Raw genomic sequence first — 27,668 nt, forward strand, 5'->3', positions numbered from 1 at the left:
ACTGCATTTGCAGTTTCATTTAACTTGTGTCAGAAATAGGAGCTGATCTTGTTGAAGGATCACTCATCTAAAAGACCATTATGATGGTTTACTTTAAGTGGGAACATCTTACGCTGTCACAGTATTAGGTGACTTAAAATATGCATGTGGCTTGAATGGCAGTTCTTTCTAAAGATTGATTTTATGTTTCATATATAATAGATGAATCAGTATCATGAAGATGTTTCCTGTTTGTCCATTCTCCCCGTCAATGTTTCTCCTTTAAGATTTGTTTTTTTTTTTATTTCTGACCTTTATTTTTCTTTAGGGGAAGATAGGCTACAGATTTATTTATTTTTTTTTTTTTTGAGACATAGTCTCTCTCTGTCACCTAGTCTGGAGTGCAGTGATGTGAACATGGCTCACTGCAGCCTCGACCTCCTGGGCTCAAGAGATCCTCCCACCTCAGCCTCTCGAGTAGCCAGGACTACAGGCACGTGCCACCATGCCTGGCTAGTTTCTTTAATTTTTTTGTAGAGACAGGGTCTTGCCATGTTGCCGAGGCTTGTCTTGAACCCCTGGGCTCAAGGGATCCTCCTGCCTTAGCCTCCCAAAGTGTTGGGGTTACAGGGTGTGAGCTACCGTGCCTGGCTGGCTATAAATCTTAAGATAGCTTTATTTTTCTCCTGGACTATACCATTTTCTGTGGCTCATAGTACTATTTTATGTAGAGGAGTAGCTGCTTTCTCCACAGAATTACTCCACAACTGCAGTAGATCTAGTTGTTTTGTAGTGAGACGGTGCTTCAGAATATCTAATTTGATATACCACCAGAAGCAGAAAACCCAATGACTTTAAACGTCATTTGGTTCTTTACAGTTTACTATTTGGTTCTGTATAAATTTGTTCATTATGGTTTCTTACTCCTTTTATAAAAATAGTTTTCAGTTTTTTTCTATGTCTCTGATCATTTAAAACATTTTACATTCTCTTTAGTATTATTTAATATTGATTTGTTTGTGCTGATTCATTCATAGCAAATTGTTTCATCTCAGTTTTGGAATCCTTGATTGGAAAGTTATCTTTAGTGGGGCCTATATTTTCTTTGAGAATCTTTTGTAGTCTTGGGCTGAGGGAATGTTCTAGTGATGGTTTTGTATTTGCATTTGCCAGGTGCCCAGTTCTGGAACTATTTTTTTCTTAATTTCTCTGTCCCACCCTGTATGGGCAGTATAAATTTGAACCGTAAACTCTTAGAAGGTAAACAGCTCTAGATGACTTTTTTCACTTTATCCAAAGTTTAGGCAGAGCAGGTAAGCTTCTTTGTGCTGGTAGATTTTTTTTCTTTTTTCTTTTCTTTTCTTTTTTTTTTGTGGGGAGTGGTGGCGGTGGGGGAAGTGCATTGTTCTTTCTAGTTCATATTTTATGCAGGGCCCCGGTTAGAATCCTGAATTATTAGGTTACAAGGCTTTATATCCAGTCTCCATGTGGATGTTAAGCCCCAAGCTTCTAGGTTAAGGAGATCAAAAACCTCACTCATCTTTCCTTTGTTGCAGGGCCAGACCATGTACTCATACACTTAACTCTCTGGTTTTCAGTTTTCTTCTTTTCTGGACCTATACATTTAAAGTATCTTTCAGTATGCCTAGTCTTTCTAGATGGTTTAGTGATGGGTTTTCTACTCTTCATTTCTTTTGCTCAGACTACCCTTTATCTGATTTCTCTGCTTCAGAAATGATGTTTAACCTTCACAAAATACCTGCTCCCAATAAGGGTACCAGACTATAAAAGTGACAAAATTTTTTTTCCATTTTTCACAAGCAAACACAAGAGTCAGCTTTTGAAAAGTTGGTGTTGCTGATCTGTGATGTTGTGTTTTCTAAGGAGCCGTACTCCATATTTCTATGCTCTTTGCAGCAGCTGTGGAATTTTTAGCATTGAGGACAACCTCATTCCCAGCTTGAAATGCTGAGCTTTTCTTACCCTGATGATAGGAAGAGTGTTCATGTAAGTGCTTAGAATAGTTTTACTGTTAGCTGTAGGCTAATTAAAGCTAAAGTGAGTGAAAGGAAAATTTGAGAAGAAAGAATAGGATTGATTACATTCTTATCAACTGAAGGTTTAGTGTAATGATTAATAACTCAGTTGCAAATTGCACTAAATGATTGAAATTCAAGTTACTTCTTATAAATTATAAGACCACATAGTATTTGTGCCTTTTCTCCATATCTCTATTGCTGCATTTATAAAAGTTAGCAATTTAATTGTGCTGCTTATGTTTTTGATGTCTATTAATATGAATAATGAGTATGCCTCATTAGGTAGCATAATTTAATAGGTTAGCAATACCAACTTTTGAAAATCTGAGCGCTGTGGTTTTTGATGTAAAATGGAAGAAAAGTTTAATTGCTTTTATTAACATTTAGGCTAAGTGAATTTCTTTTATCAGTTTAAAAGTATCTACATATTTGTTAAGTGTTAAATTTTTCTACATTTGTGATAACTTCATATTCAGCATAAGAGAAGCTTTGGTTTAAACAGATATTCCTGTCCTTATAAGCTTACATTCTACTGTGAAGGAGGGATATTAATCAAATAATTACATAAACACATGTACATGTACAAGCTGAAAAGTGCAATGAAAAAAGGCTTACTCAGTTTTCAAATACAAAGTAAATGTACCCTGTGAATATAAAGTTTCATTCATGTTTCAGAAATCTAGTTGATATAAGTAGAAGTTAGTAAAATCCAGCTTACTTATTATAGTTTTACTTTTAATTAAAATTATACTTTTACTTGTAATTTGAAATATGAATTTTGAAAACTGTTCATTGTGGAAAAATTAAAACATACACATAGCAGAGAGAACAGTACCTCAGTTCCCCATGCATCTCTTACCCTGCTTTAACTGTTTCCAGCATGCTATGATTTCTCTTCCTCCCTTTTCAGTAATTTAAAGCAAACCCCAGACATCATTTCACCTGTAAATATTTCAGTATATATCTCTAATAAATAGATTTTTAAGCATTTAACTATAGTATTGTCATACCTATCAAGAATCATAGTTCCTTAATATCATGTATTGCCAAATTTGTGTTTAATTTTTTTTCATTATCTCAGAAATGGCTTATTTGTTTTGTTCAAATTAAGATACAAACAGGATGCATACTTTGCATTTGGTTGATATTTCTCCTGAGCCTCTGTTAATCTGTATCATTTCTTCATTTCTTCACCTTGCTCTCCTTTTTTTCTCATGCCGTTTATTTGTTGGACTGTGCTATTTGCCTTATAAAACTTTCTACATTCTGTATTTGGGTTTCACTGGATTCAGGTTCATTTGGCTGGGAGGACAAGAATACTGATGATGCTGTGTGGTTCCTAAAGCATCACATCAGGAAACATGTCCTATTACCGACTTTTAATGTTATGATCAGTGGTTGGATTTCGATGTTATCAGTGTTATGCATTCATTATACAGTTTCCCATAAATTTGTACCTAATGTTTTTGGTAATCACTGATGATCACTGCCTGGATTCCATCCACTTCACTGGGGGCTGCAAAATGAAGTTTTCTATTCTGTCATTCATTATTTTAAAATGTGACTTCTGTGAAAGATTTTTGCTTCATTGTGTGTTTAGTTATCTTGCCGTAGAGTCCATGTAGGGAATGCAGGATACAGACTTGACTTTCATTTTTCATTATCAGAACGAGTTGGTACCCTAACAGTTGCGAAAGGTTACCCATGAAGTTTTTTCTTTCAATATTACAACAGGCTTGTGAATTTTAATTTATTGTATGTATTTCCATTGTAGACATAATTCTTTTGATCCTCAGATTATCCCATTTTTGACAGTTGAGATGCCTAAAGTCCATACCTGTGTGATATTTGACATGACTCTGATAGTTGTTGATAGTTTCCTTGTTTTCAAGCCCAAGGTGACCTGCCCTCATCTTGTAGATCTCTTGCCCCCATCCTGGAATTAAATAATTTTCCCAAAGAACTCTGGCCGAAAGTTGGAAATATCATTTAGACACCTCAGTCTTAAGGATAAGGATACTACAATGCTACGTTTCCTGGATTATCATGGTTTCTTTTATCATATCCTTTAAGTTAGTTATGTTCCTTTAGGATTTTATAAGAAATATTTATGGCTTTATTTTTATATGTGTCTTTACTCTTATGAACTCATCTTTGGGGGAAGAATCTGTTGAATTCAGAATTTAGAGATACTCTAAGACTTTTTTTGTTTTTGTTTTTTTTTTAAAGAGACAGGGCCTCACTCTGTTACTCAGGCTGGAGTACAGCGGTGTGATCACAGCTCATTGCAGCTTCAAACTTCTAAGCTCAAGAGATCCTCCTCCCTTAGCCTCCTGCGTAGCTGGACCTATAGGTGTGTGCCATCATGCCTGGCTAATTTTTGTATTTTTTTTCTAGAGATGGTGTCTTGCTATGTTGCCCAGGCTGGTCTTGAACTCCTGGCCTCAAGTGATCCTCCTGCCTTGGCCTCCCAAAGTGCTGGGATTACAGGTGTGAGCTACCACACCTGGCCCCTAATACTTAATTTGATAAGTTATTTTTGGTTTTTACTTTTTAGGTTACAGGAATTAACTGTTTGTTCAGAAGACAATGTTGATGTTCATGATATAGAATTGTTACAGTATATCAATGTGGATTGTGCAAAATTAAAACGACTCCTGAAGGGTAAGTTTAAATGTATAATATATCTGAAAAAAAATCACTAGGTCAAAAACCAGTATCATGAATGTACTAATTATATTAATTGTGCTGAACTAGAACACCAAACTGGATTTCATAATGACATTTCCTTGTGAAATAGCCAGTAATAACATATGGTTAATTATTTTTCAATCTTTGAAAATAATGCAGTAGAGAAAATGAGCCTTTTAAATCTTGGCAATGGAAAGTTTTGCTTAACTACAATTTTTGTTTTCAATACAGAGAATGCGAGGGTGCTCTTATTTCATTTTTCTGGAATTTGATTTCCCAAGGGTGGCTATAGGTTATAGAAGCTATCTGTTTAGCTATTATAGTGCTTTACAAAGATTGTCTATAGTAGGATATCAAAGTTTTATTGCCGAATGGAATGAGGAGATTGTGATGTTATGGTGAGAGGATGAAGTGAGCCAGAGATTTCATTTCTGACATTTCTGTTTTCAGCTCTCTTACTGACTTTACAGCATTACAAAGTCCCTTAGCCTTCCATTGCCTAGTTTTGTCTCATTGTTAAACATGTCAATTAGTAGTTCCATATATTATAACACCTAATATGTGACTTTAAAGCTTTGGAATTACTTTACATGATTATGTGGATTGAAATAAACTATCAGAAGGAATTGAGATAAATTCTGTGTTAAGCAGTGATGTGTTCGTGTAAATCAGATATCAGTGAGTATTCATAAACTGAGTATGATCAGGAGGAATTGAGATAAATTCTGTGGTAAGCAGTGATGTGTTCATGTAAATCAGATATCAATGAGTATTCATAAACTGAGTATGAATATCTAAATTTCATTTTACAAAAAATGTTTTTTAGTTTTTGGCATTATTAGACCCTGGCTAATTTAGATATGAAACCTTATACAGTTCACACATATTTTTATTTGTAACTTAAGGAATTGTCAAACAATAGCATTTTTAATATCTGACCTAAAACAGATTGAATGTTAGCTTCAAAAACGTCAGTTCTGCAATATAATTTTCAAAATACCTGGTTTTGTTTTCTTAATATTTGCTTTAAACTCAATAACTATCTCACCAGAGATGTAAAAAGGCAATACCTGTATAGAGGAATAATATAAAGCTGTGTTCTATTTATATTACTCTTGTTCATAATTTATGATTTTAGGTCATTACCATTGTGAAACCAAGCAGCAATTAAATCAGTGTTCAATAACTTTAATAAAGGAAAATATAGGGATGATTTTAGCTGTTATGCCAAGATAGGAACATGTGGACAGCAATTATTTTGGATTATAATAAACCACCATTGAATTAATAGTTAAGATTTACAAGATTTTAATATCTATTATTAAGCATTGAGCAGTTGAGGAACTGAATGGTAAAATTTAGAGATCTCTATAAGTTAAAGTTAAGAAGTATTAGTGGGATTTTATGATTTTCCTAACTCTTCAGTGATGTTTTGGAAACAAGTCTAGCCCAGGTTGCCTGTGAATGGATGTTAAAAACAATAGAAATGTTCAATCCATAATAATTAATTGAAATGGCTCTTCTGTCCAAATAAGAGAAACTAATTGAATATGTGGATAAATACTTTCTTTTATACTGTAGTAACTTTCCCATTGAATGCAGCTCCCTCATGAACATAAATTTAGAGTATATGCTGATAAATATATGAAGTGTAAAACCAATATTAAATAGGTCAGCAAAAGATGGCTCTTGGTGACAGTGATAAAAGGAATGCACCCTTTCAATAATGAGTAGTAAAGGTAGTAATGTGTTTTAAATACAATTCAACAAGCTTTTGTTGAGAAACTGTGTATCAGAAGCCATGCTAAGTGCTGGGATTACAAAAATTAATAAAATAGGGACTCTGTCCCTAAGGAGCTCATGGCATGGTTTATGAGACAAATGATATCATTATCAAATTATTTGCAAAAAAAGCTATGATAAACTTAAATAGGGTGAGTGTAAAGTGAGAGAAGAAGTATATATTTGTCTGAGGGGATGGGAGATGAGCAAGATGTGAAGGTACAATAATAGGTCAGATCATTTTAATAAAAATATGGCCAGGCCTGGTGACTCGCACATGTAATTCCCACACTTTGGGGAAGCTGAGGCAGGAGGATTGCTTGAACCTGAGCAACATAGAGAGACCCCCATCTCTACAAGAAAATAAAAATATTAGCCAGGTGTGGTGACACGCACCTGTAGTCCCAGCTACTTGGGAGGCTGAGGTGGGAGGATCACTTGAGCCCAGGAAGAGGTTGAGGCTGCAGTAAGCCATGATCGTGCCACTGCATTCCAACCTGGGTAACAGAGTGAGATCCTGTCTGTATGTCTGTTTCTCTGTCTGTCTCTCTGTCTCTCTCTCTCTCTCTCTCTCTCGATATACTGTATATAGATATATCGATCTGTATGTATATATCCAGATCTATCTATGTATACTATATAGATCTGGATATATAGATAATGTCTATATCTCAATAGATATATCGAGAAAGAGAGGGAGAAAAACATTTGTTACATTTTCAGTCTGTGCTGGGCCTTGCGCTATGCAGTTTGCATGCCTTTTCTCATCGATTCTTACAATAACCCTGTGAAGCAATACTAGTATTATCATCTCCTGTGTAGATGAGGAAACTGAGGCCTAAGTAAATTTCCAAAGTTACAGAGCTAGTAATCAATCAGTAAAGATTGAGTTCACATCTGTTCATCTCTAGAACCAAAATACTTGACTGCTGCACTGTTGTGCTTATGAGTTATGAAGCTTTATTTTAGTGGCCATGGGAAGTGATAGAAAGGCTTTAAGGTGGGGAATACCTTAATCAGTATTTTATTTTAGATATACCACCTTGCTTGAAATTTGCATGATGGCTTGGTAGAGGGTGACCTGACCTTCTGGAACTTGGTTATGCAGTAATATAAGTGAGAAATAATGAGAGTTGTGGATATCCAGATGATGGAATGGGGTAGGATGGGGATGGGGACCAGTTTGATAGCTATTCAAAGAAGTGGAGGCCAGGCTCGGTGGCTCACACCTGTAATCCCAGCACTTTGTTAGGCGGAGGTGGGCAGATCACCTGAGGTTAGGAGTTTGAGACCAACCTGGCCAACATGGTGAAACCCCATCTCTACTAAAAATACAAAAAAATGGGCCGGGTGCAGTGGCTCACTCCTGTAATCCCAGCACTTTGGGAGGCCAAGGCGGGCAGATCATGAGGTCAGGAGATTGAGACCATCCTGGCTAACACAGCGAAACACCATCTCTACTAAAAATACAAAAAATTATCCGGGCGTGGTGGCAGGCGCCTGTAGTCCCAGCTACTCCTGAGGCTGAGGCAGGAGAATGGCGTGAACCTGGGAGGCGGAGCTTGCAGTGAGCCGAGATCCTGCCACTGCACTCCAGCTTGGGCAACAGAGCGAGACTCTGTCTCAAAATAGAAATAGAAATAGAAATAGAAAAGAATAGAGAACAGAACAGAACAGAACAGCCAGGCATGGTGGCCCGCGCCTGTAGTCCCAGCTACTGGGGTGGCTGAGGCACAGGAGAATCGCTTCAACCTGGGAGATGGAGGTTGTAGTGAGCCGAGATCACGCCATTGCACTCCAGCTTGGGCAACAAGACTGAAACTCCATCTAAAAAATAGGAAAAATAAATGGAATACATAGCATTTGGTAGTCAGTTTAGATATATGAGGTTAGATAATCACCAAATATTGCAGAATAAGCTGATTAGAGCAGAAAAAGGAAGGAAAGGTTGATGGCAGAAGAGAGGGTTTGACCAGGAAAATGATAAATTCAGTTTTAGATCTTCTGAGTTTGAGGTATCAGTAGGGTATCCAACAAGAAACTTGTAGAACTGGAAGATACTTTGGCTTTGAGAATAGATTACAGTATATAACCCATTTAAGATGTCATAAAGGTAAAGTTGTTGCTAAAGAACACTGTGAAGTGTAATGTCATTATTTGGAAATCAATGGAGGGTGAGAGCAAAGAGAATTCAAAGGAGTACTTTTAGAAACTGATTTGGAGAGTAACTTATTTGCACATCCAGAAAAAAGACTCATCTCTCTCTTAGACACTTATATAGATGTAATAAAAACTTTTATCACTTCATTAAAAGTCAACAGGAGAAGTTCTTTGCAGAGGGACCATTGCCAGTAAAATTATTTATAGACAGGTCATTTTCTCCAGACATAAATCTTTTTCTGGATGTAGACTATAAACTTAAAGAAGAAGAAATTAAAATACCCAATATATGTATATAGAGAAACGTTTACTGTTACTTGCGTTAAAATGCAGTCTACTATTTTGAACAATCCAATTAACAAAATAAAGAAAATGAACATGCTTTTGTGATGACAAAGATAAGATGAGGGCACTTTCGTATGCTGCTTGGTGATAGCAGCATTTGTCTCAACCCTAATGAAAGGCAACTTGGTAATCTTTATGAAGGGCCTTAAAAATATTCATCTCTGTGACTGGACACTTCTAGAGATTCCTTATCTTAAATAAGCAGTGATATGGGAAAATATTTTGATAAAAAAGTATTTATTAATGTTATTTATAATAGTGAAATAACAGAAATAACTTCAGTGTTAAAACTGGAAAACATTTAAATAACCAGTAACTTAATACAATGACTTAAATATTATGAGAGACATCAAAGCATACTGAAAAGACTTTGATATTAAAGCCCAATTCAGTCATTTATTAAATCTGTAACCTTAGACACACAGTTTGCTCATCTGTAATATTTTGAAAGCATTGAATTCCAAAAGAATTAACTAAAAATACATGGTATGTTTTGTTTGTGTAATAGTTACTATTGCATATAGAGCCATCAAAAATAGGCCAGGTGGGGTGACTCACGCCTGTAATCCCAGCACTTTGGGAGGCCGACGTGGGTGGATCACGAGGTCAGGAGTTCGAGAACAGCCTGACCAACATGGTGAAACCCCGTTTCTACTAAAAATACAAAAATTAGCTGGATGTGGTGGTGCACGCCTGTAATCCCAGCTACTAGGGAGGCTGAGGCAGGAGAATCGCTTGAACCTGGGAGGCAGAGGTTGCAGTGAGCCAACATTGCGCCATTGCACTCCAGCCTGGGCAACAGAGCGAGACTCCATCTCAAAAAAAAAAAAATATATATATACACACACACACACACACACACACACACATATATATATACATGAAGAGTTTTTACTGACAGAAAAAATTAGGGACACCATGTAAAAAGAACGGGTTTGGTATAGCCTACATGATCTCAATTATGTTAAATATATTTGTTTTCTACATGCATAGGAAAAGTGATGGAAGAAAAACCACCAGATGTTAACTGTGATTGTCTCCAAATGATAGAATCATTGATGGTTTTAAAAATTTCTCTTGAACACTTATGCTTTTGCTTCCTTTCTTTTTTTCTTTCTTTTTTTTTTTTTTTGACAGAGTCTTGCTCTGTCGCTCAGGCTGGCATGCAGTGACATGGTTATAATATACTGTAGCCTTGAAATTCTGGGCTCAAGCTATCTTCCCACTCCTGCCTTGCAAAGTGCTGAGATTATAGGCGTGAGTCATCGGGCCTGGCCCTGTATATGTTTTTAAAATTTTTTTATTATACTTTAAGTTCTGGGGTACATGTGCAGAATGTGCAGGTTTGTTACATAGGTGTCCATGTGCCATGGTGGTTTGCTGCACCCATCAACCCATCATCTACCTTAGGTATTTCTCCTAATGCTATCCCTCCCCTAGCCCCCCACCCCGCAACAGGCCCCGGTGTGTGATGGTCCCCTCCCTGTGTACATGTGTTCTCATTGTTCAACTCCCACTTAGGAGTGAGAACATGTGGTGTTTGGTTTTCTGTTCTTGTGTTAGTTTGCCAAGAATGGTGGTTTCCAATTTCATCCATGTCCCTGCAAAGAACATAAGAACTTACCTTTTTATCCTACTGCATAGTATTCCATGGTGTATATGTGCCACATTTTCTTTATCCAGTCTATCATTGATGGGCATTTGGGTTGGTTCCAAGTCTTTGCTGTTGTGAACAGTACCACAATAAACATACGTGTGCATGTGTCTTTATAGCAGAATGATTTATAATCCTTTGGGTGTATACCCAGTAATGGGATTGCTGGGTCAAATGGTATTTCTAGTTCTAAATCCTTGAGGAATCGCCACACTGTCTTCCACAGTGGTTGAACTAATTTACACTACCATCAACAGTGTAAAAGCATTCCTGTTTCTCCACATTCTCTCCAGCATCTTTTGTTTCCTGACTTTTTAATGATCACGATTCTACCTGGTGTGAGATGGTATCTCATTGTGGTTTTGATTTGCATTTATCTAATGACCAGTGATGATGAGCTTTTCTCTCTATATGTTTGTTGGCTGCATAAATGTCTTCTTTTGAGAAGTGTATGTTCATATCCTTCATCTACTTTTTGATGGGGTTGTTTGTGTTTTTCTGGTAAATTTAAGTTCTTTGTAGATTCTGGATATTAGCCCTTTGTCAGATGGATAGATTGCAAAAATTTTCTCCCATTCTGTAGGATACCTGAACTCCGTGATAGTTCATTTTGCTGTGCAGAAGCTCTTCAGTTTAATTAGATCCCAACAAAAGCCAAGTCAATTTTGGCTTTTGTTGCCATTGCTTTTGGTGTTTTAGTCATGAAGTCTTTCCCCATGCTTATGTCCTGAATGGTATTGCCTAGGTTTTCTTCTAGGGTTTTTATGGTTTTAGGTCTTCCTTTTAAGTTTTTAGTCCATCTTGCGTTAATTATTGTATAAGGTGTAAGGAAAGGGTCCAGTTTCAGTTTTATGCATATGGCTGGCCAGTTTTGCCAATACCATTTATTAAATGGGGAATCCTTTCTTCATTGCTTGTTTTTGTCAGGTTTGTCAAAGATCAGATGGTTGTAGATGTGTGGTGTTATTTCTGAGGACTCTGTTCTGTTCCATTCGTCTATGTATCTGTTTTGGTACCAGTACCATGCTGTTTTGGTTACTGTAGCCTTGTAATACAGTTTGAAGTCAGCTTTGTTCTTTTTGCTTAGGATTGTCTTGGTTATGCAGGCTCTTTTTTGGTTTCATATGAAATTTAAAGTAGTTTTTTCTAATTCTATGAAGAAAGTCAGTGATAGTTTGATGGGGTAGCATTGAATCTATAAATTGCTTTGGGCAGTATGGCCATTTTCACGATATTGATTCTTCCTATCCTTGAGCATGGAATGTTTTTCCATTTGTTTATATCCTCTCTGGCTGGCATCTGGCGGGTGCCCCTCTGGGACAAAGCTTCCATGGGTAAGAACAGGCAGCAGTCTTTGTTGTTCTGCAGCCTTCGCTGGTGATACCCTGGCAGACAGGGTCTGGAATGGACCTCCAGCAAACTCCAGACCTGCAGCAGAGGGGTCTGACTGTTAGAAGGAAAACTAAGAAAGGAATAGTATCAACATCACCAACATCAAAGACTAAAGGTAGGTAAATCCACGAAGATGGGGAGAAACCAGTGCAAAAAGGCTGAAAAAAAAAAACCAGAATGCCTCTTCTCCTCCAAAGGATAACAACTCCTCACCAGCAGGGGAACAAAACTGGACGAAGAATGAGTTTGACGAATTGACAATAGTAGGCTTCAGAAGATGGGTAGTAACAGATTCCTTGGAGCTAAAGGAGCATGTTCTAAGCCAATGCAAGGAAGCGAAGAACCTGTGAAAAAGATTAGACGAATTGGTGACTAGAGTAACCGTCTTAGAGAAGAACATAAATGACCTGATGGAGCTGAAAAATACAGCACGAGAACTTCGTGAAGCATACACAAGTATTAATAGCCAAATCGATCAAGCAGAAGAAAGGATATTAGAGATTGAAGATCAACTCAATGAAGTAAAGCGAGAAGACATGATTAGAGAAAAAAGAGCAAAAAGAAACAAGCAAAGCCTCCAAAAAATATGAGACTATGTGAAAAGACCAAATCTATGTTTGATTGGTGTAACTGAAAGTGACGGGGAGAATGGAACCAAGTTGGAAAACACTCTTCAAGATATTATCCAGGAGAACTTTCCCAACCTAGCAAGGCAGGCCAACATTCAAATTTAGGAAATACAGAGAACACTACGAAGATAATCCTCAAGAAGAGCAACCCCAAGACATAATAGTCAGATTCACCAAGGTTGAAATGAAGGAAAAAATGTTAAGGGCAACCAGAGAGAAAGGTCGGGTTACCCACAAAGGGAAACCCATCAGACTAACAGAGGATCTCTAGGCAGAAACCCTACAAGCCAGAAGAGAGTGGGGGCCAATATTCAGCATTCTTAAAGAAAAGAATTTTCATCCGAGAATTTCATATCCAGCCAAACTAAGCTTCATAAGTGAAGGAGAAATAAAATCCTTTACAGACAAGCAAATGCTGAGAGATTTTGTCAACACCAGGCCTGCCTTACAAGAGCTCCTGATGGAAACACTAAGCATGGAAAGGAACAACCAGTACCAGCCATGGCAAAAACATACCAAATTGTAAAGACCATCTATGCTATGAAGAAACTGCATCAACTAATGGACAAAATAACCAGTTAGCATCATAGTGACAAATTCACATGTAACAATATTAACCTTAAATGTAAACGGACTAAATAACCAGCTAGCATCATAATAACAAATTCACGCATAACAATATTAACTTTAAATGTAAACAGGCTAAATGCCCCAATTAAAAGACATAGACTGGCAAACTGGATAAAGAGTCAAGACCTATCAGTGTGCTGCGTTCAGGAGACCCATCTCACATGCAAAGATACACATAGGTTCGAAATAAAGGGATGGAGGAGGATTTACCAAGCAAATGGAAAGCAAAAAACAGCAGGGTTGCAATCCTTGTCTCTGATAAAACAGACTTTAAACCAACAAAAAAGATCAAAAGAGTCAAAGACGGGTATTACATAATGGTAAAGGGATCAATGCAACAAGAAGAGCTAACTACCCTAAATATATATGCACCCAATACAGGAGCACCCAGATTCATAAAGCAAGTCTTTAGAGACCTACAAAGAGACTTAGACTCCCACACAATAATAGTGGGAGACTTTAACACCCCACTGTCAACATTAGACAGATCAACGAGACAGAAAATTAACAAGAATATCCAGGACTTGAACTAAGCTCTGGACCAAGCGGATGTAATAGACATCTACAGAACTCTCCACCCCAAATCAACAGAATATACATTCTTCTTAGCACCACATCGCACTTATTCTAAAATTGACCACATAATTGGAAGTACAAACACTCTTCAGCAAATGCCAAAGAATGGAAATCATAACAAATAGTCTCTCAGACCACAGTGCAATCAAATTAGAACTCAGGATTAAGAAACTCACTCTAAACCACACAACTACATGGAAACTGAACAACCTGCTCCTGAATGACTACTGGGAAAATAACGAAATGAAAGCAGAAATAAAGATGTTCTTTCAAACCAATGAGAAAAATACACAACGTAGCAGAACCTCTGGGATACATTTATAGCACTGCGTAGAGGGAAATTTATAGCACTAAATGCCCAGAAGAGAAAGCAGGAAAGATCTAAAATTGACACCCTAACATCACAATTAAAAGAACTAGAGAAGCAAGAGCAAACAAATTCAAAAGCTAGCAGAAGGCAAGAAATAACTAAGTTCAGAGCAGAACTGAAGGATACAGAGATACGAAAAAACTTTCAAAAAATCAGTGAATCTCCTTACCTCATGATCTGCCTGCCTTGGTCTCAGTGAAACTCGTCTCTACTAAAAATACAAAAAAATTAGCCAGGCATGGTGGTGGGTGCCTGTAGTCCCAGCTACTTGGGAGTCTGAGGCAAGAGAATGACATGCATCTGGGAGGCAGAGCTTGCAGTGAGCCCATATCGCGCCACTGCACTCCAGCCTGGGCGACAGAGCAAGACTCTGTCTCCAAAGAAAAAAAATCAATGAATCCAGGAGCTGGTTTTTTTTGAAAAGATCAAGAAAATAGATAGACCACTAGCCAGACTAATAAGGAAGGAAGAAAGAAGAATCAAATAGATGCAATAAAAAATGATAAAAGGGATATCAGCACCGATCCCACAGAAGTACAAGCTACTGTCAGAGAATACTATAAACACCTCTACACAAGTAAACTAGAAAATCTAGAAGAAATGGATAAATTCCTGGATATGTACACCCTGCCAAGACTAAACCATGAAGAAGTTGAATCCCTGAATAGACCAGTAACAAGTTCTGAAATTGAGGCAATAATTAATAGCCTGTCAACCAATGAAAGTCCAGGACCAGATGGATTCACAGCCACATTCTACCAGAGGTACAAAGAGGAGCTGGTACCATTCCTTCTGAAACTATTTCAAACAATAGAAAAAGAGTGAATCCTCCCTAACTCGTTTTATAAGCGTCATCCTGATACCAAAACCTGGCAGAGACACAAAAGCAAGAGAAAAGTTTAGACCAATATCCCTGATGAACATTGATGCGAAAATCCTCAATAAAATACTGGCAAACTGAATCCAACAATCACATCAAAAAGCTTGTCCACCATGATCAAGTTGGCTTCATCTCTGGGATGCAAGGCTGGTTCAACATACACAAATCAATGAAAGCAATCCATCACATAAACAGAACCAACAACAAAAACCACATGATTATCTCAATAGATGCAGAAAAGGCCTTTGATAAAATTCAACACCCTTTCATGCCAAAAACTGAATAAACTAGGTATTGATCAAACGTATCTCAAAATAATAAGAGCTATTTATGACAAACCCACAGCCAATATCATACTGAATGGGCAAAAACTGGAAGCATTCCCTTTGAAAACCGGCACAAGACAAGGATGCCCCCTTCTCACCACTCCTATTCAACATAATATTGGAAGTTCTGGCCAGGGCAATCAGGGAAGAGAAAGAAATAAAGGGTATTCAGGTAGGAAAAGAGGAAGTCAAATTGTCCCTGTTTGCAGATGACATGGTTGTATGTTTAGAAAACCCCATCATCTCAGCCCACAATCTCCTTAAGCTGATAAGCAACTTCAGCAAAGTCTCAGGATACAAAATCAGTGTGTAAAACTCACAAGCATTCCTATATACCAATAACAGACAGAGAGCCAAATCATGAGTGAACTCCCATTCACAATTGCTACAAAGAGAATAAAATACCTAGGAATACAACTTACAAGGGATGTGAAGGACCTCTTCAAGGAGAACTACAAATCACTGCTCTAGGAAATAAGAGAGGACACAAATGGAAAACCATTCCATGCTCATGGATAGGAAGAATCAATATCCTGTATGTGTTTTATACTTTTTTTGAAAAAGCAAGTTATTAAAAACAAAGGAAGAAGCTCATAATCATTGATGTCCAAGACATATTTGCTGTTTTGGAATTTTTCTTTCCTAGCAGGCAACTATCAAGTTTTGGGTTTGTGTTAGGTGTCTTTACCTTTCATTGCTTACAGATAACATTGGAGCAAAAGTAATAAGTAAATGGAAAGTTATTTTGCTCTGAGTTGTATTTGTGTTAACTTATTCTAGAGTTAATTTTTAAAAATTGTGTTTTTTCCAGAAACAGCATTTAAATTTAAAGCCCTAAAGAAGGTTGCACAGTTAGCAGTTATAAATAGCCTGGAAAAGGTAAGTTACAACCTCTCTGGTATTAAAATTTTGTTTTCGGTGATAAAATTTGCTGTCGTTAGCATCCTGAATCAAAAAGTTATGACTTGAGTGATAGTTTCACATTAATTTTCAGGAAGAATACATTGTAATATTATTATGAAGGAAGTTAGAAGTTTGTGACATTTTATTTACTATATTACAAAAGATCACTGCTTTCATATAAAGACATGTGTTTGTTCATTTATAGGCATTTTGGAACTGGGTAGAAAATTATCCAGATGAATTTACAAAACTATACCAGATCCCACAGACTGATATGGCTGGTAAGGATAAGATTGATTTTTTTTTTTTTTTGGTCTTTTAAATGCCTACTTGTGACATAAAAACCTATCATTTTCCAAGTTATTTTTGTTATAAAGGTGCTTTTACGTCTTCTATTGTCAACTGGCGTCAAATAGGAAATATTGTTTTTCTCTTACATTTCCAAATTACGCCCAACCCTCTTCCTTTCCTTGGAGCAAGCAAAGTAGTCTGAAATGAAGGTCAGATCTTTAGAGTTGTGATAGGATGGGATGTTTGGCTCTTTGTTGTGGAGAAGCATGTGCTCTGAAGCTTTATTTTGTATTTAGGGAGATGCATATAAAGTAGTAATATTCTTACCTATGATGTAAGACACAACTGCAAGGCAGAGAATACAGACTCCTGGAGAACTTTGGTGATTCTTTTTGGGAAGCTGTTTGGTCTTTGTTGCTTGGGTACATCACACTTTGCGTAAGGGCCTGCCCAGTGAGACCAAATACACGATCATCCATTCTAAAATGTGGGCTTTTCCAGGATAGATCAAGATAACTCTTCTAACACATAGACAGTATTACATTGCTTGTCTACTTACCAGAATGCATTTGTGTAGTTGCTTAAATGAAGTTCCATGTTTAGTTCCATGTTTATCTTTTAAAAGTGTTGCCCTTGGGTTTTTTTGTTTTTTTGTTTTTGTTTTTTTGAGATGGAGCCTTGCTCTGTCTCCCAGGCTGGAGTGCAGTGGCGCAATCTCGGCTCACTGCAAGCTCCGCCTCTCAGGTTCATGCCATTCTCCTGCCTCAGCCTCCTGAGTAGCTGGGACTGCAGGTGCCCGCCACCACTCCTGGCTAATTTTTTGTATTTTTAGTGGAGACGGGGTTTCACCGCGTTAGCCAGGATGGTCTCGATCTGCTGACTTCGTGATCCGCCCGCCTCAGCCTCCCAAAGTGCTGGGATTATAGACGTGAGCCATGCCCTTGGGTTTTTACATAGTGTCAGCTTTTACTTTAATGCCAGGGATTTTGTTCCTATCTAATAATGTCATTTAATATATTTTTCATGTAGAATGTGCAGAAAAGCTGTTTGACTTGGTGGATGGTTTTGCTGAAAGCACCAAACGTAAAGCAGCAGTTTGGCCACTACAAATCATTCTCCTTATCTTGTGTCCAGAAATAATCCAGGATATATCCAAGGATGTGGTTGATGAAAACAACATGAATAAGGTAAGGAGGGCAGAATTATTTCCATTATATCTAGATGTGAAGCAGTTTATTTTACTCGAGGTGTGTATTACTTTAGGCTTATTATTTCAGCAAGCTATTTCAGGGCACCATTTAAATTATTTTAGGTTTCTTTGTTTGATGGACTTAGAAGAGACATACTCATACATAATTTTATTTGGCAGAGGGATAAATAATACCAGTCAATGATCAAAGATTTAAAATAATCCCTTAGTTTCATTCTTTTATCTGAGAAGACTAAATGGTACCTCTGTTAATATTAGATGTAGTTTCTCTAATATTCACTGCAAGGATTGCCCTACTTGACTTCATCACTTTTATAGTGTGTTATTTGCATGTACTTAGGTGTGTGTCCATATGGTGCTACTGAAATTATGTAGTAACTCATTTGAGGTATTTTAGAACAGTTTTCAAAGAATTTTGCCAGGAAGGTAAGGCTCTTGCATATACCATCTGTAGTGAAATTGGCACTGTGACACCTGGTAATTCTAGGAGGCTCTTAAAATTTTTTTAAATAATCACCTAGGTGATTGAAAAAAAAAAAGAACTGAGTATTAATCTTAGAGTTTTACTGAAATTTCAATATGCAGTTTGTTTTGCAAATAATTTTTTTTTTCATTTTTTGCTGGTTTTGGAGAAATACTCTTAGGTGGCTAAACATGAGATGGGTTCCTTCATGGTTTGCCTGTAGATGGAGATGTTCAGAATCAGGTCAATGATTTATTACTTTGTAGAAGTATTGGGTAGGGAATGTATACATTAAAGGGTAAATAAATGAACCAGGTAATCCTTGAGAGTCTGTGATTGTGTGTTACTCCACTTAGGTGTATATCTCAACTTTTCCATTATGAGGACACCATTTTTCATGGTAGATTGTTTTGGAGCCCTTCAAAATAGTAGGTATGATGATAAATACTGAGTGTCAACTTGATTGGATTGAAGGATATAAAGTATTGATCCTGGAGTATCTGTGAGGGTGTTGCTAAAGGAGGTTAACATTTGAGTTGTGGGCTGGGAAAGGCAGACCCACCCTTAATCTGGGTGGGTACCATTTAATCAGCTGCCAGCATGGCTAGAATATAAGCTGGCAGAAAAATGTGAAAAGAGAGATGGGCCTAGCCTACTAGCCTACATCTTTCTCCTGTGCAGGATGCTTCCTGCCCTCAAACATCAGACTCCATGTTCTTCAGTTTTGGAACTTGGACTGGCTTTTCTTGCCTCTCAGCCTGCAGACAGCCTATTGTGGGACATTGTGATTGTGCGAGTTAATACTTAATATGCCATTTATATAAATATTCTGTTAGTTCTGTCCCTCTAGAGAACCCTAATAGAGATTTTGGTACAAGGAGTGATTCTAGAGGAACAGAATATTAAGGATGGAGTTTTTTAGTTTGGAGGTTTCTAGAGTTTGCTGCTTAATATGATTAGACCCCCAAATGCTAAGGACTCTACTTCTAATAGTGTAGAGAACACTGATAGTCGTCGGCATGAACTGTTGAGAGAATTATGCAAAATAAATGCATTTGACACTCCTGATTCACCCCTAGTAAGAGGCAAGGAGTTTAGTGACTATATATATAATACCTTTGACCATATATGGAGAACCAAACAACATAATGAAGCTGGTTGGTTGCTCCTAAATTCGGTGGACAAAGTGATGAAAGAAAATGATGAACTCAGGGATTCTGTGTCCCGGCTTCAGAAGCAGATACTGCTCAGATTGCCCTGAGTGAGAGTCTTAGCTCCTGTAGAGAAATAACTGAAATTGTGGAAGAACAGATACAAGCTCTTACCGTGCAAGTGTCTGACATACAATGAAAGGTGCGTGCACAGTCTCGCTAGGTGTCTACTGTTAAAGTAAGGGCATTGATTGGAAAAGAATGGGACCCTGCAACTTGGAAAGGGGATCTATGGGAGGACCCTGATGAATCTGGGGACTCTTGAGTTTGTAAACTCTGATGAACCTTTTTTGCCAGAAGAAATAGCTTCCCCATTCCCAGTAACGGCAGCATCCCCTCCTGGAGCCATGCTGCCATCAGCCTTTCCACCTTTGTCTGAAGAGATAAACCCTGCGCTGCCTGAGGCAACAGTGATGGCCTCCCCTGAGGCAATTGCCAAGCAAGATAATGTTGATTCTCCTCAGGAACCACCCCCAACATCCCTGATTGCTTCTAGACCTATAACCAGACTAAAGTCCTGGCAAGTCCCTAGAGGTGAGGCTGAGAGTGTGACCCATGAGGAGGTGCACTACACTTGAAAAGAACTGCTTGAGTTTTCTAATTTATATAAACAGATCTGGAAAACAGGCATGAGAATAGATAGTAAAGGTGTGGGATAATGATGGAAGGAAAATAGAGTTGAATTTATTTATTTGGGACCACAAAGTAGGGACTCTGCATATAATGTTGCAGCTTGGGGAGTTAAAAAAGGTTCTAATAGATTATTTGCTTGGTTAGCTGATATATGGATTAAAAGATGGCCCACTGTGAGTGAGCTGGAAATGCCTGATCTCACTTGGTTTAATGTAGAGAAAGGGATCTAAAGGCTTAGGGAGATTGGGATGGTGGATTAGTCATTTTAGACCTACTCATCCCAACTGGGAGGGTCCAGAAGATATATCCTTGACCAATGCCTTGAGAAATAGATTTGTGAGGGCAGCACCTGCATCTCTGAAGAGCCCTGTAATTGCTCTTCTCTGTATGTCAGATCTGACATTGGGAACCACAGTCACTCAACTACAAAATTTAAATACAGTGGGAATAATTGGCTCCTGAGGTGGCAGGAGCCAAGTGGCAACTCTTGACCGTCAAAGGCAAGGTGGGCGTAGCTGCCTTAATGGACAGCACAGGCAAAGCGGCAATTAGACCAACACCCCTGATGAACATCAATGCAAAAATCCTCAATAAAATACTGGCAAACCGGATTCAGCAGCACATCAAAAAGCTTATCCACCATGATCAAGTGGGCTTCATCCCTGGGATGCAAGGCTGGTTCAACATTCGCAAATCAATAAACATAATCCAGCATATAAACAGAACCAAAGACAAGAACCACGTGATTATCTAAATAGATGCATAAAAGGCTTTTGACAAAATTCAGCAGCCCTTCATGCTAAAAACGCTCAATAAATTCGGTATTGATGGAACGTACCTCAAAATAATAAGAGCTATTTATGACAAACCCACAGCCAATATCATACTGAATGGGCAAAAACTGGAAAAATTCCCTTTGAAAACTGGCACAAGACAGGGATGCCCTCTCTCACCACTCCTATTCAACATAGTGTTGGAAGTTCTGGCTAGGGCAGTCAGGCAAGAGAAGGAAATCAAGGGTATTCAGTTAGGAAAAGAAGAAGTCAAATTGTCCCTCTTTGCAGATGACATGATTGTATATTTAGAAAACCCCATTGTCTCAGCCTAAAATCTCCTTAAGCTGATAAGCAACTTCAGCAAAGTCTCAGGATACAAAATTAATGTGCAAAAATCACAAGCATTCTTATACACCAGTAACAGACAAACAGAGAGCCAAATCATGAATGAACTTCCATTCACAATTGCTTCAAAGAGAATCAAATACCTAGGAATCCAACTTACAAGGGATGTAAAGGACCTCTTCAAGGAGAACTACAAACCACTGCTCAGTGAAATAAAAGAGGACACAAACAAATGGAAGAACATACCATGCTCATGGATAGGAAGAATCAATATCGTGAAAATGGCCATACTGCCCAAGGTTATTTATAGATTCAATGCCATCCCCATCAAGCTACCAATGAGTTTCTTCACAGAATTGGAAAAAACTGCTTTAAAGTTCATATGGAACCAAAAAAGAGCCCACATCTCCAAGACAATCCTAAGTCAAAGAACAAAGCTGGAGGCATCACACTACCTGACTTCAAATTAGACTACAAGGCTACAGTAACCAAAACAGCATGGTACTGGTACCAAAACAGAGATATAGACCAATGGAACAGAACAGAGTCCTCAGAAATAATACCACACATCTACAGCCATCTGATCTTTGACAAACCTAAGAGAAACAAGAAATGGGGAAAGGGTTCCCTATTTAATAAATGGTGCTGGGAAAATTGGCTAGCCATAAGTAGAAAGCAGAAACTGGATCCTTTCCTTACTCCTTATACGAAAATTAATTCAAGATGGATTAGAGACTTAAATGTTAGACCTAATACCATAAAAACCCTAGAGGAAAACCTAGGTAGTACCATTCAGGACATAGGCATGGGCAAAGGCTTCATGTCTAAAACACCAAAAGCAACGGCAGCAAAAGCCAAAATTGACAAATGGGATCTCATTAAACTAAAGAGCTTCTGCACAGCAAAAGAAACTACCATCAGAGTGAACAGACAACCTACAGAATGGGAGAAAATTTTTGCAATGTACTCATCAGACAAAGGGCTAATATCCAGAACCTACAAAGAACTCAAACAAATTTACAACAACCCCATCAAACAACCCCATCAAAAAGTGGGCAAAGGATATGAACAGACATTTCTCAAAAGAAGACATTCATACAGCCAACAGACACATGAAAAAATGCTCATCATCACTGGCCATCAGAGAAATGCAAATCAAAACCACAATGAGATACCATCTCACACCAGTTAGAATGGCGATCATTAAAAAGTCAGGAAACAACAGGTGCTGGAGAGGATGTGGAGAAATAGGAACACTTTTACACTGTTGGTGGGATTGTAAACTAGTTCAACCATTATGGAAAACAGTATGGCGATTCCTCAAGGATCTAGAACTAGATGTACCATATGACCCAGCCATCCCATTACTGGGTATATACCCAAAGGCTTGTAAATAATGCTGCTATAAAGACACATGTGGCACTATTCACAATAGCAAAGACTTGGAATCAACCCAAATGTCCATCAGTGACAGACTGGATTAAGAAAATGTGGCACATATACACCATGGAATACTATGCAGCCATAAAAAAGGATGAGTTTGTGTCCTTTGTAGGGACATGTATGCAGCTGGAAACCATCATTCTTAGCAAACTATCACAAGAACAGAAAACCAAACACCGCATGTTCTCACTCATAGGTGGGAACTGAACAATGAGATCACTTGGACTCGGGAAGGGGAACATCACGCACCGGGGCCTATCATGGGGAGTGGGGAGGGGGGAGGGATTGCGTTGGGAGTTATACCTGATGTAAATGACGAGTTGATGGGTGCTGACGAGTTGATGGGTGCAGCACACCAACATGGCACAAGTATACATATGTAACAAACCTGCACGTTATGCACATGTACCCTAGAACTTAAAGTATAATAATAATAAAAAATAAATTAAAAAAAAAAAGAATAGTCTGACTCGTTTAGAGCTCTGGCATTAGCTAATTAGTCATGATGTTCCTAAAAATGAAATTGATAGGAAGCCTACTGCACTCTCACTTAATTTATACAAGCAGAAAACTTCTAGGTTGAATGAACAAAAGACTAATTTGAATTATAAAAAACAGAATTATGACTCCTCAATCGGTTTCCAGACTTGAGCCAGTTTACAGACCCAGAACCTCTTGAATGAAAGCTGGGGTCGGGTCCCCTTGAGGAAAGACCCCACTATATTAGTGACAGTTTATGCAGTGAATCTTTCTCCCATCCTTCCCCAAGGAGACCTCTGGCCTTTTACCAGGGTAACTGTGCACTGGGGAAAGGGAAATGATCAGACATTTTGGGGACTACTGGACACTGGCTCTACACTGACATTGATTCCAGGAGACCCAAAATGTCATTGTGGTCCTCCAGTTAAAGTAGGGGCTTATGGAGGTCAGGTAAATTAATGGAGTTTTAGCTCAGGTCTGACTTACAGTGGGTCCCTGGACTCATCCTGTGGTCATTTCCCCAGTGCCAGATGCATAATTGACATAGACATACTTAGCAGCTGGCAGAACACCCACATTGGCTCCCTGACTGGTAGGATGAGGCCTACTACTATAGTGGGAAAGGCCAAATGGAAGCCATTAAAGCTGCCTCTAACTAGAAAAATAGTAAATCAAAAACAATATTGCATCCCTGGAGCGACTGTGGAGATTAGTGACACCGTCAAGGACTTGGAAAGACTCAGAGGTGGTGATTCTCCCCACATCTTCGTTCATCTCTTCCATTTCGCCTGTGCAGAAGACAGATGGGTCTTGGGGAATGACAGTGGATAATTGTTAGCTTAACCAAGTGGTGACTCCAATTGCAGCTGCTGTTCCAGATGTGGTTTCACTGCTCGAGCAAATTAACACATCTCCTGGTACCTGGTGTGCAGCCATTGACTTGGCAAATACCTTTTTCTCCATTCCTGTCCATAAGACCCATCAGAAGCAATTTGCCTTCAGCGGAGGTAGGATATACCTTTACTATCCTACCTCGGTGGTATATCAGCTCTCCAGTTCTGTGTCATGATCTTACTTGGAGAGACCTTGATCGAGTTTCACTTCCACAACATATCGCACTGGCCCATTACATTGATGATATTATGCTGATTGGATTCAGTGAGCAAGCAGTAGCAAATGCGCTGGACTTATTGGTGAGACATTTGGATGCCAGAGAATGGGAAATAAATCCGACTAAGGCCGGGCGCGGTGGCTCAAGCCTGTAATCCCAGCACTTTGGGAGGCCGAGACGGGCGGATCACGAGGTCAGGAGATCGAGACCATCCTGGCGAACACGGTGAAACCCCGTCTCTACTAAAAAATACAAAAAACTAGCCGGGCGAGGTGGCGGGCGCCTGTAGTCCCAGCTACTCCGGAGGCTGAGGCAGGAGAATGGCATAAACCCGGGGGGCGGAGCTTGCAGTGAGCTGAGATCCGGCCACTGCACTCCAGCCCGGGCGACAGAGCCAGACTCCGTCTCAAGAAAAAAAAAAAAAAAAATCCGACTAAAACTCAGGGTCCTTCTGCCTCAGTAAAATTTCTAGGGCTCCAGGGGTGTGGGGCCTGTCAAGATATTCTTTCTAAGGTGAAGGATAAGTTGCGGCATTTGGCCCCTCCTACAAAAAAGAAAGAGGCACAACACCTAGTGGGCCTATTTGAATTTTGGAGGCAACATTTCTCATTTAGGTGTGTTACCCTGGCCCATTTATCCAGTGACCCAAAAGACTGCCAGTTTTGAGTGGGGTCCAGAACAGGAGAATGCTCTGCAGCAGGTCCAGGCTGCTGTGCAAGCTGCTCTGCCACTTGGGCCATATGACCCAGCAGATCCAATGGTGTTTGAAGTGTCAATGACAGATAAGGATGCTGTTTGGAGCCTTTGGCAGGCCCCCGTAGGTAAATCACAGCGGAGGACTCTAGGATTTTGGAGCAAGACCCTGCCGTCTTCTGCAGATAACTGCTCTCCTTTTGAGAGACAGCTCTTGACCTGTTACTGGGCTTTGGTGGAAACTGAACGTTTGACTGTGGGTCTTCAAGTCACTGTGTGACCTGAACTGCCTATCATGAACTGGGTGCTTTCTGACCCATCTAGCCATAAAGTGGGCCATGCACAGCAGCATTCCATCATCAAATGGAAGTGGTACATACAAGATTGGGCTCAAGCAGGTCCTGAAGGCACAAGTAAGCTACACGAGGAAGTGGCTCAAATGCCCATGGTCTCCACTCCTGCCACCCTGCCTTCTCTTCCCAACCTGTACCGATGGCCTCATAGGGAGTTCCCTATGATCATTTGGCAGAAGAAGAGAAGACTAGGGCCTGGTTCACACATGGTTCTGTACAATATGCAGACACCACCTGAAAGTGGACAGCTGCAGCACTTCAGCCCCTTTCTAGGACATCCCTGAAGGACAGCAGTAAAGGGAAATCTTCCCAGTGGGCAGAAATTTGAGCATTGCACATGGTTGTACACTTTGCATGGAAGGAGAAATGGCCAGATGTGCAATTATATACTGATTCATGGGCTGTAGCCAGTGATTTGGCTGGATGGTCAGGGATTTGGAAGAAGCATGATTGGAAAACTGTTGACAAAGAGATTTGGGGAAGAGGTATGTGGATAGACCTCTTTGAGTGGTTAAAAACTTGTGAAGATGTTTGTATCTCTGTGAGTGCTCACCAGTGGGTGACCTGAGCAGAGGATTTTAATAATCAAGTGGATAGGATGACCTGTTCTGTGGATACCACTCAGCCTCTTTCCCCAGCTACCCCTCTCCTCGCCCAATGGGCCCATAAACAAAGTGGCCATGGAGGCAGGGATAGAGGTTATGCATGGGCTCAGCAACATGGATTTCCGCTCACCAAGGCTGGCCTGGCTACTGCCACTGCTGAGTGCCCAATTTGCCAACAGCAGAGACCAACGCTGAGCCCTCGATCTGACACCATTCCTCGGGTTGATCAGCCAGCTACCTTCTGGCAGGTTGATTATAGTGGACCTCTTCCATCATGGAAAGGGCAGAGGTTTGTCCTCACTGAAATAGACACTTACTCCTGATATGGGTTTGCCTATCCTGCACGCAATGCTTCTGCCAAGATTACCATCCATGGGCTCACAGAATGCCTTACCCACCGTCATGGTATTCCACACAGCATTGCCTCTGACCAAGGCACTCACTTTACGGCTAAAGAAGTGTGGCAGTGGGCTCATGCTCATGGAATTCACTGTTTTGTGTTTTTGTTGTTGTTGTTGTTGTTTGGTTTTTTGAGACGGAGTCTCGCTCTGTTGCCAGGCTGGAGTACAGTGGCGCGATCTCGGCTCACTGCAACTTCCGCCTCCTGGGTTCAAGCGATTCTTCTGCCCCAGTCTCCCAAGTACCTGGAACTACATGCATGTGCCACCATGCCCAGCTAATTTTTGTATTTTTAGTAGTGATGGAATTTCACCATGTTGGCCAGGATGGTCTTGATCTGTTGACCTTGTATCCACCCGCCTCGGCCTCCCAAAGTGCTGGGATTACAGGTGTGAGCCAGTGTGCCTGGCCACACTGGTCTTACCATGTTCCCCCACCGTCCTGAAGCAGCTGGATTGATAAAACAGTGGAATGGCCTTTTGAAGTCACAATTACAACGCCAACTAGATGACAGTACTTTGCAAGGCTGGGGCAAAGTTTTCCAGAAGGCTGTGTATGCCCTGAATCAGTGTCCAATATATGGTACTGTTTCTCCCATAGCCAGTATTCATGGGTCCAGGAATTACTCACCATCACCCCTAGTGATCCACTAGAAAATTTTTGCTTCCTGTTCTTGCGACATTACGTTCTGCTGGCCTAGAAGTCTTAGTTCCAGAGGGAGGAACGCTGCCACCAGGAGACACAACGACGATTCCGTTAAACTGGAAGTTAAGATTGCCACCTGGACACACTTTGGGCTCCTCCTACCTTTAAGTCAACAGACTAAGAAGGGAGTTAACAGTATTGGCTGGGGTGATTGACCCTGACTATCGAGATGAAATCAGTCTACTACTCCACAGCAGAGGTAAAGAAGAGTATGCGTGGAGATCCATTAGGGTTTCTCTTAGTATTACCATGTATTACCATGCCCTGTGATTAAGGTAAATGGGAAACTACAACAGCCCCATCCAGGCAGGACTACAAATAACCCACACTCAGAGGAATGAAGGTTTGGGTCACTCTACCAGGAAAAAAACCACCACCTGCTGAGGTGCTTGCTGAAGGCAAAGGGAATACAGAATGGGTAGCCGAAGAAGGTAGTCATCAATACCAGCTGCAACTGCATGACCAGCTGGAGAAACCAGGACCGTAATTGTCATGATTATTTCCTTTTCCTTTTGTTAAAAATGTTTGTGCATGTATACACCTGTACTAAGAAAATATCTTCATTTTATTTCCTTTTTCTTTTATCATATGGCT

The 27,668-nt window shown here is 39.5% G+C and overlaps 1 protein-coding gene across 11 annotated transcripts in view; it reads left to right on the forward strand.

Annotated features, from left to right (window-relative positions):
- The window catches only part of NF1 (neurofibromin 1), a 292,484-nt gene that overhangs the window by 77,063 nt on the left and 187,753 nt on the right, over positions 1 to 27,668 (forward strand). For 9 of the 11 annotated variants that reach the window (XR_012425488.1, XR_012425489.1, XM_074018949.1 and 6 more), the window contains 4 exons: positions 4,576 to 4,682; positions 16,265 to 16,332; positions 16,562 to 16,637; positions 17,677 to 17,834. Coding sequence is in view for 9 of the 11 variants with exons in the window: in XM_074018949.1 (XP_073875050.1) it covers positions 4,576 to 4,682; positions 16,265 to 16,332; positions 16,562 to 16,637; positions 17,677 to 17,834 (409 nt within the window). In the remaining 2 variants the exon portion in view is untranslated. The remainder of the gene's footprint in view (positions 1 to 4,575; positions 4,683 to 16,264; positions 16,333 to 16,561; positions 16,638 to 17,676; positions 17,835 to 27,668) is intronic. The other 2 variants (XM_074018950.1, XM_074018951.1) reach the window with 1 other exon arrangement.

The sequence above is a fragment of the Macaca fascicularis genome, chromosome 16 (assembly GCF_037993035.2).
Source record: "Macaca fascicularis isolate 582-1 chromosome 16, T2T-MFA8v1.1".
NCBI lineage: Eukaryota > Metazoa > Chordata > Mammalia > Primates > Cercopithecidae > Macaca > Macaca fascicularis.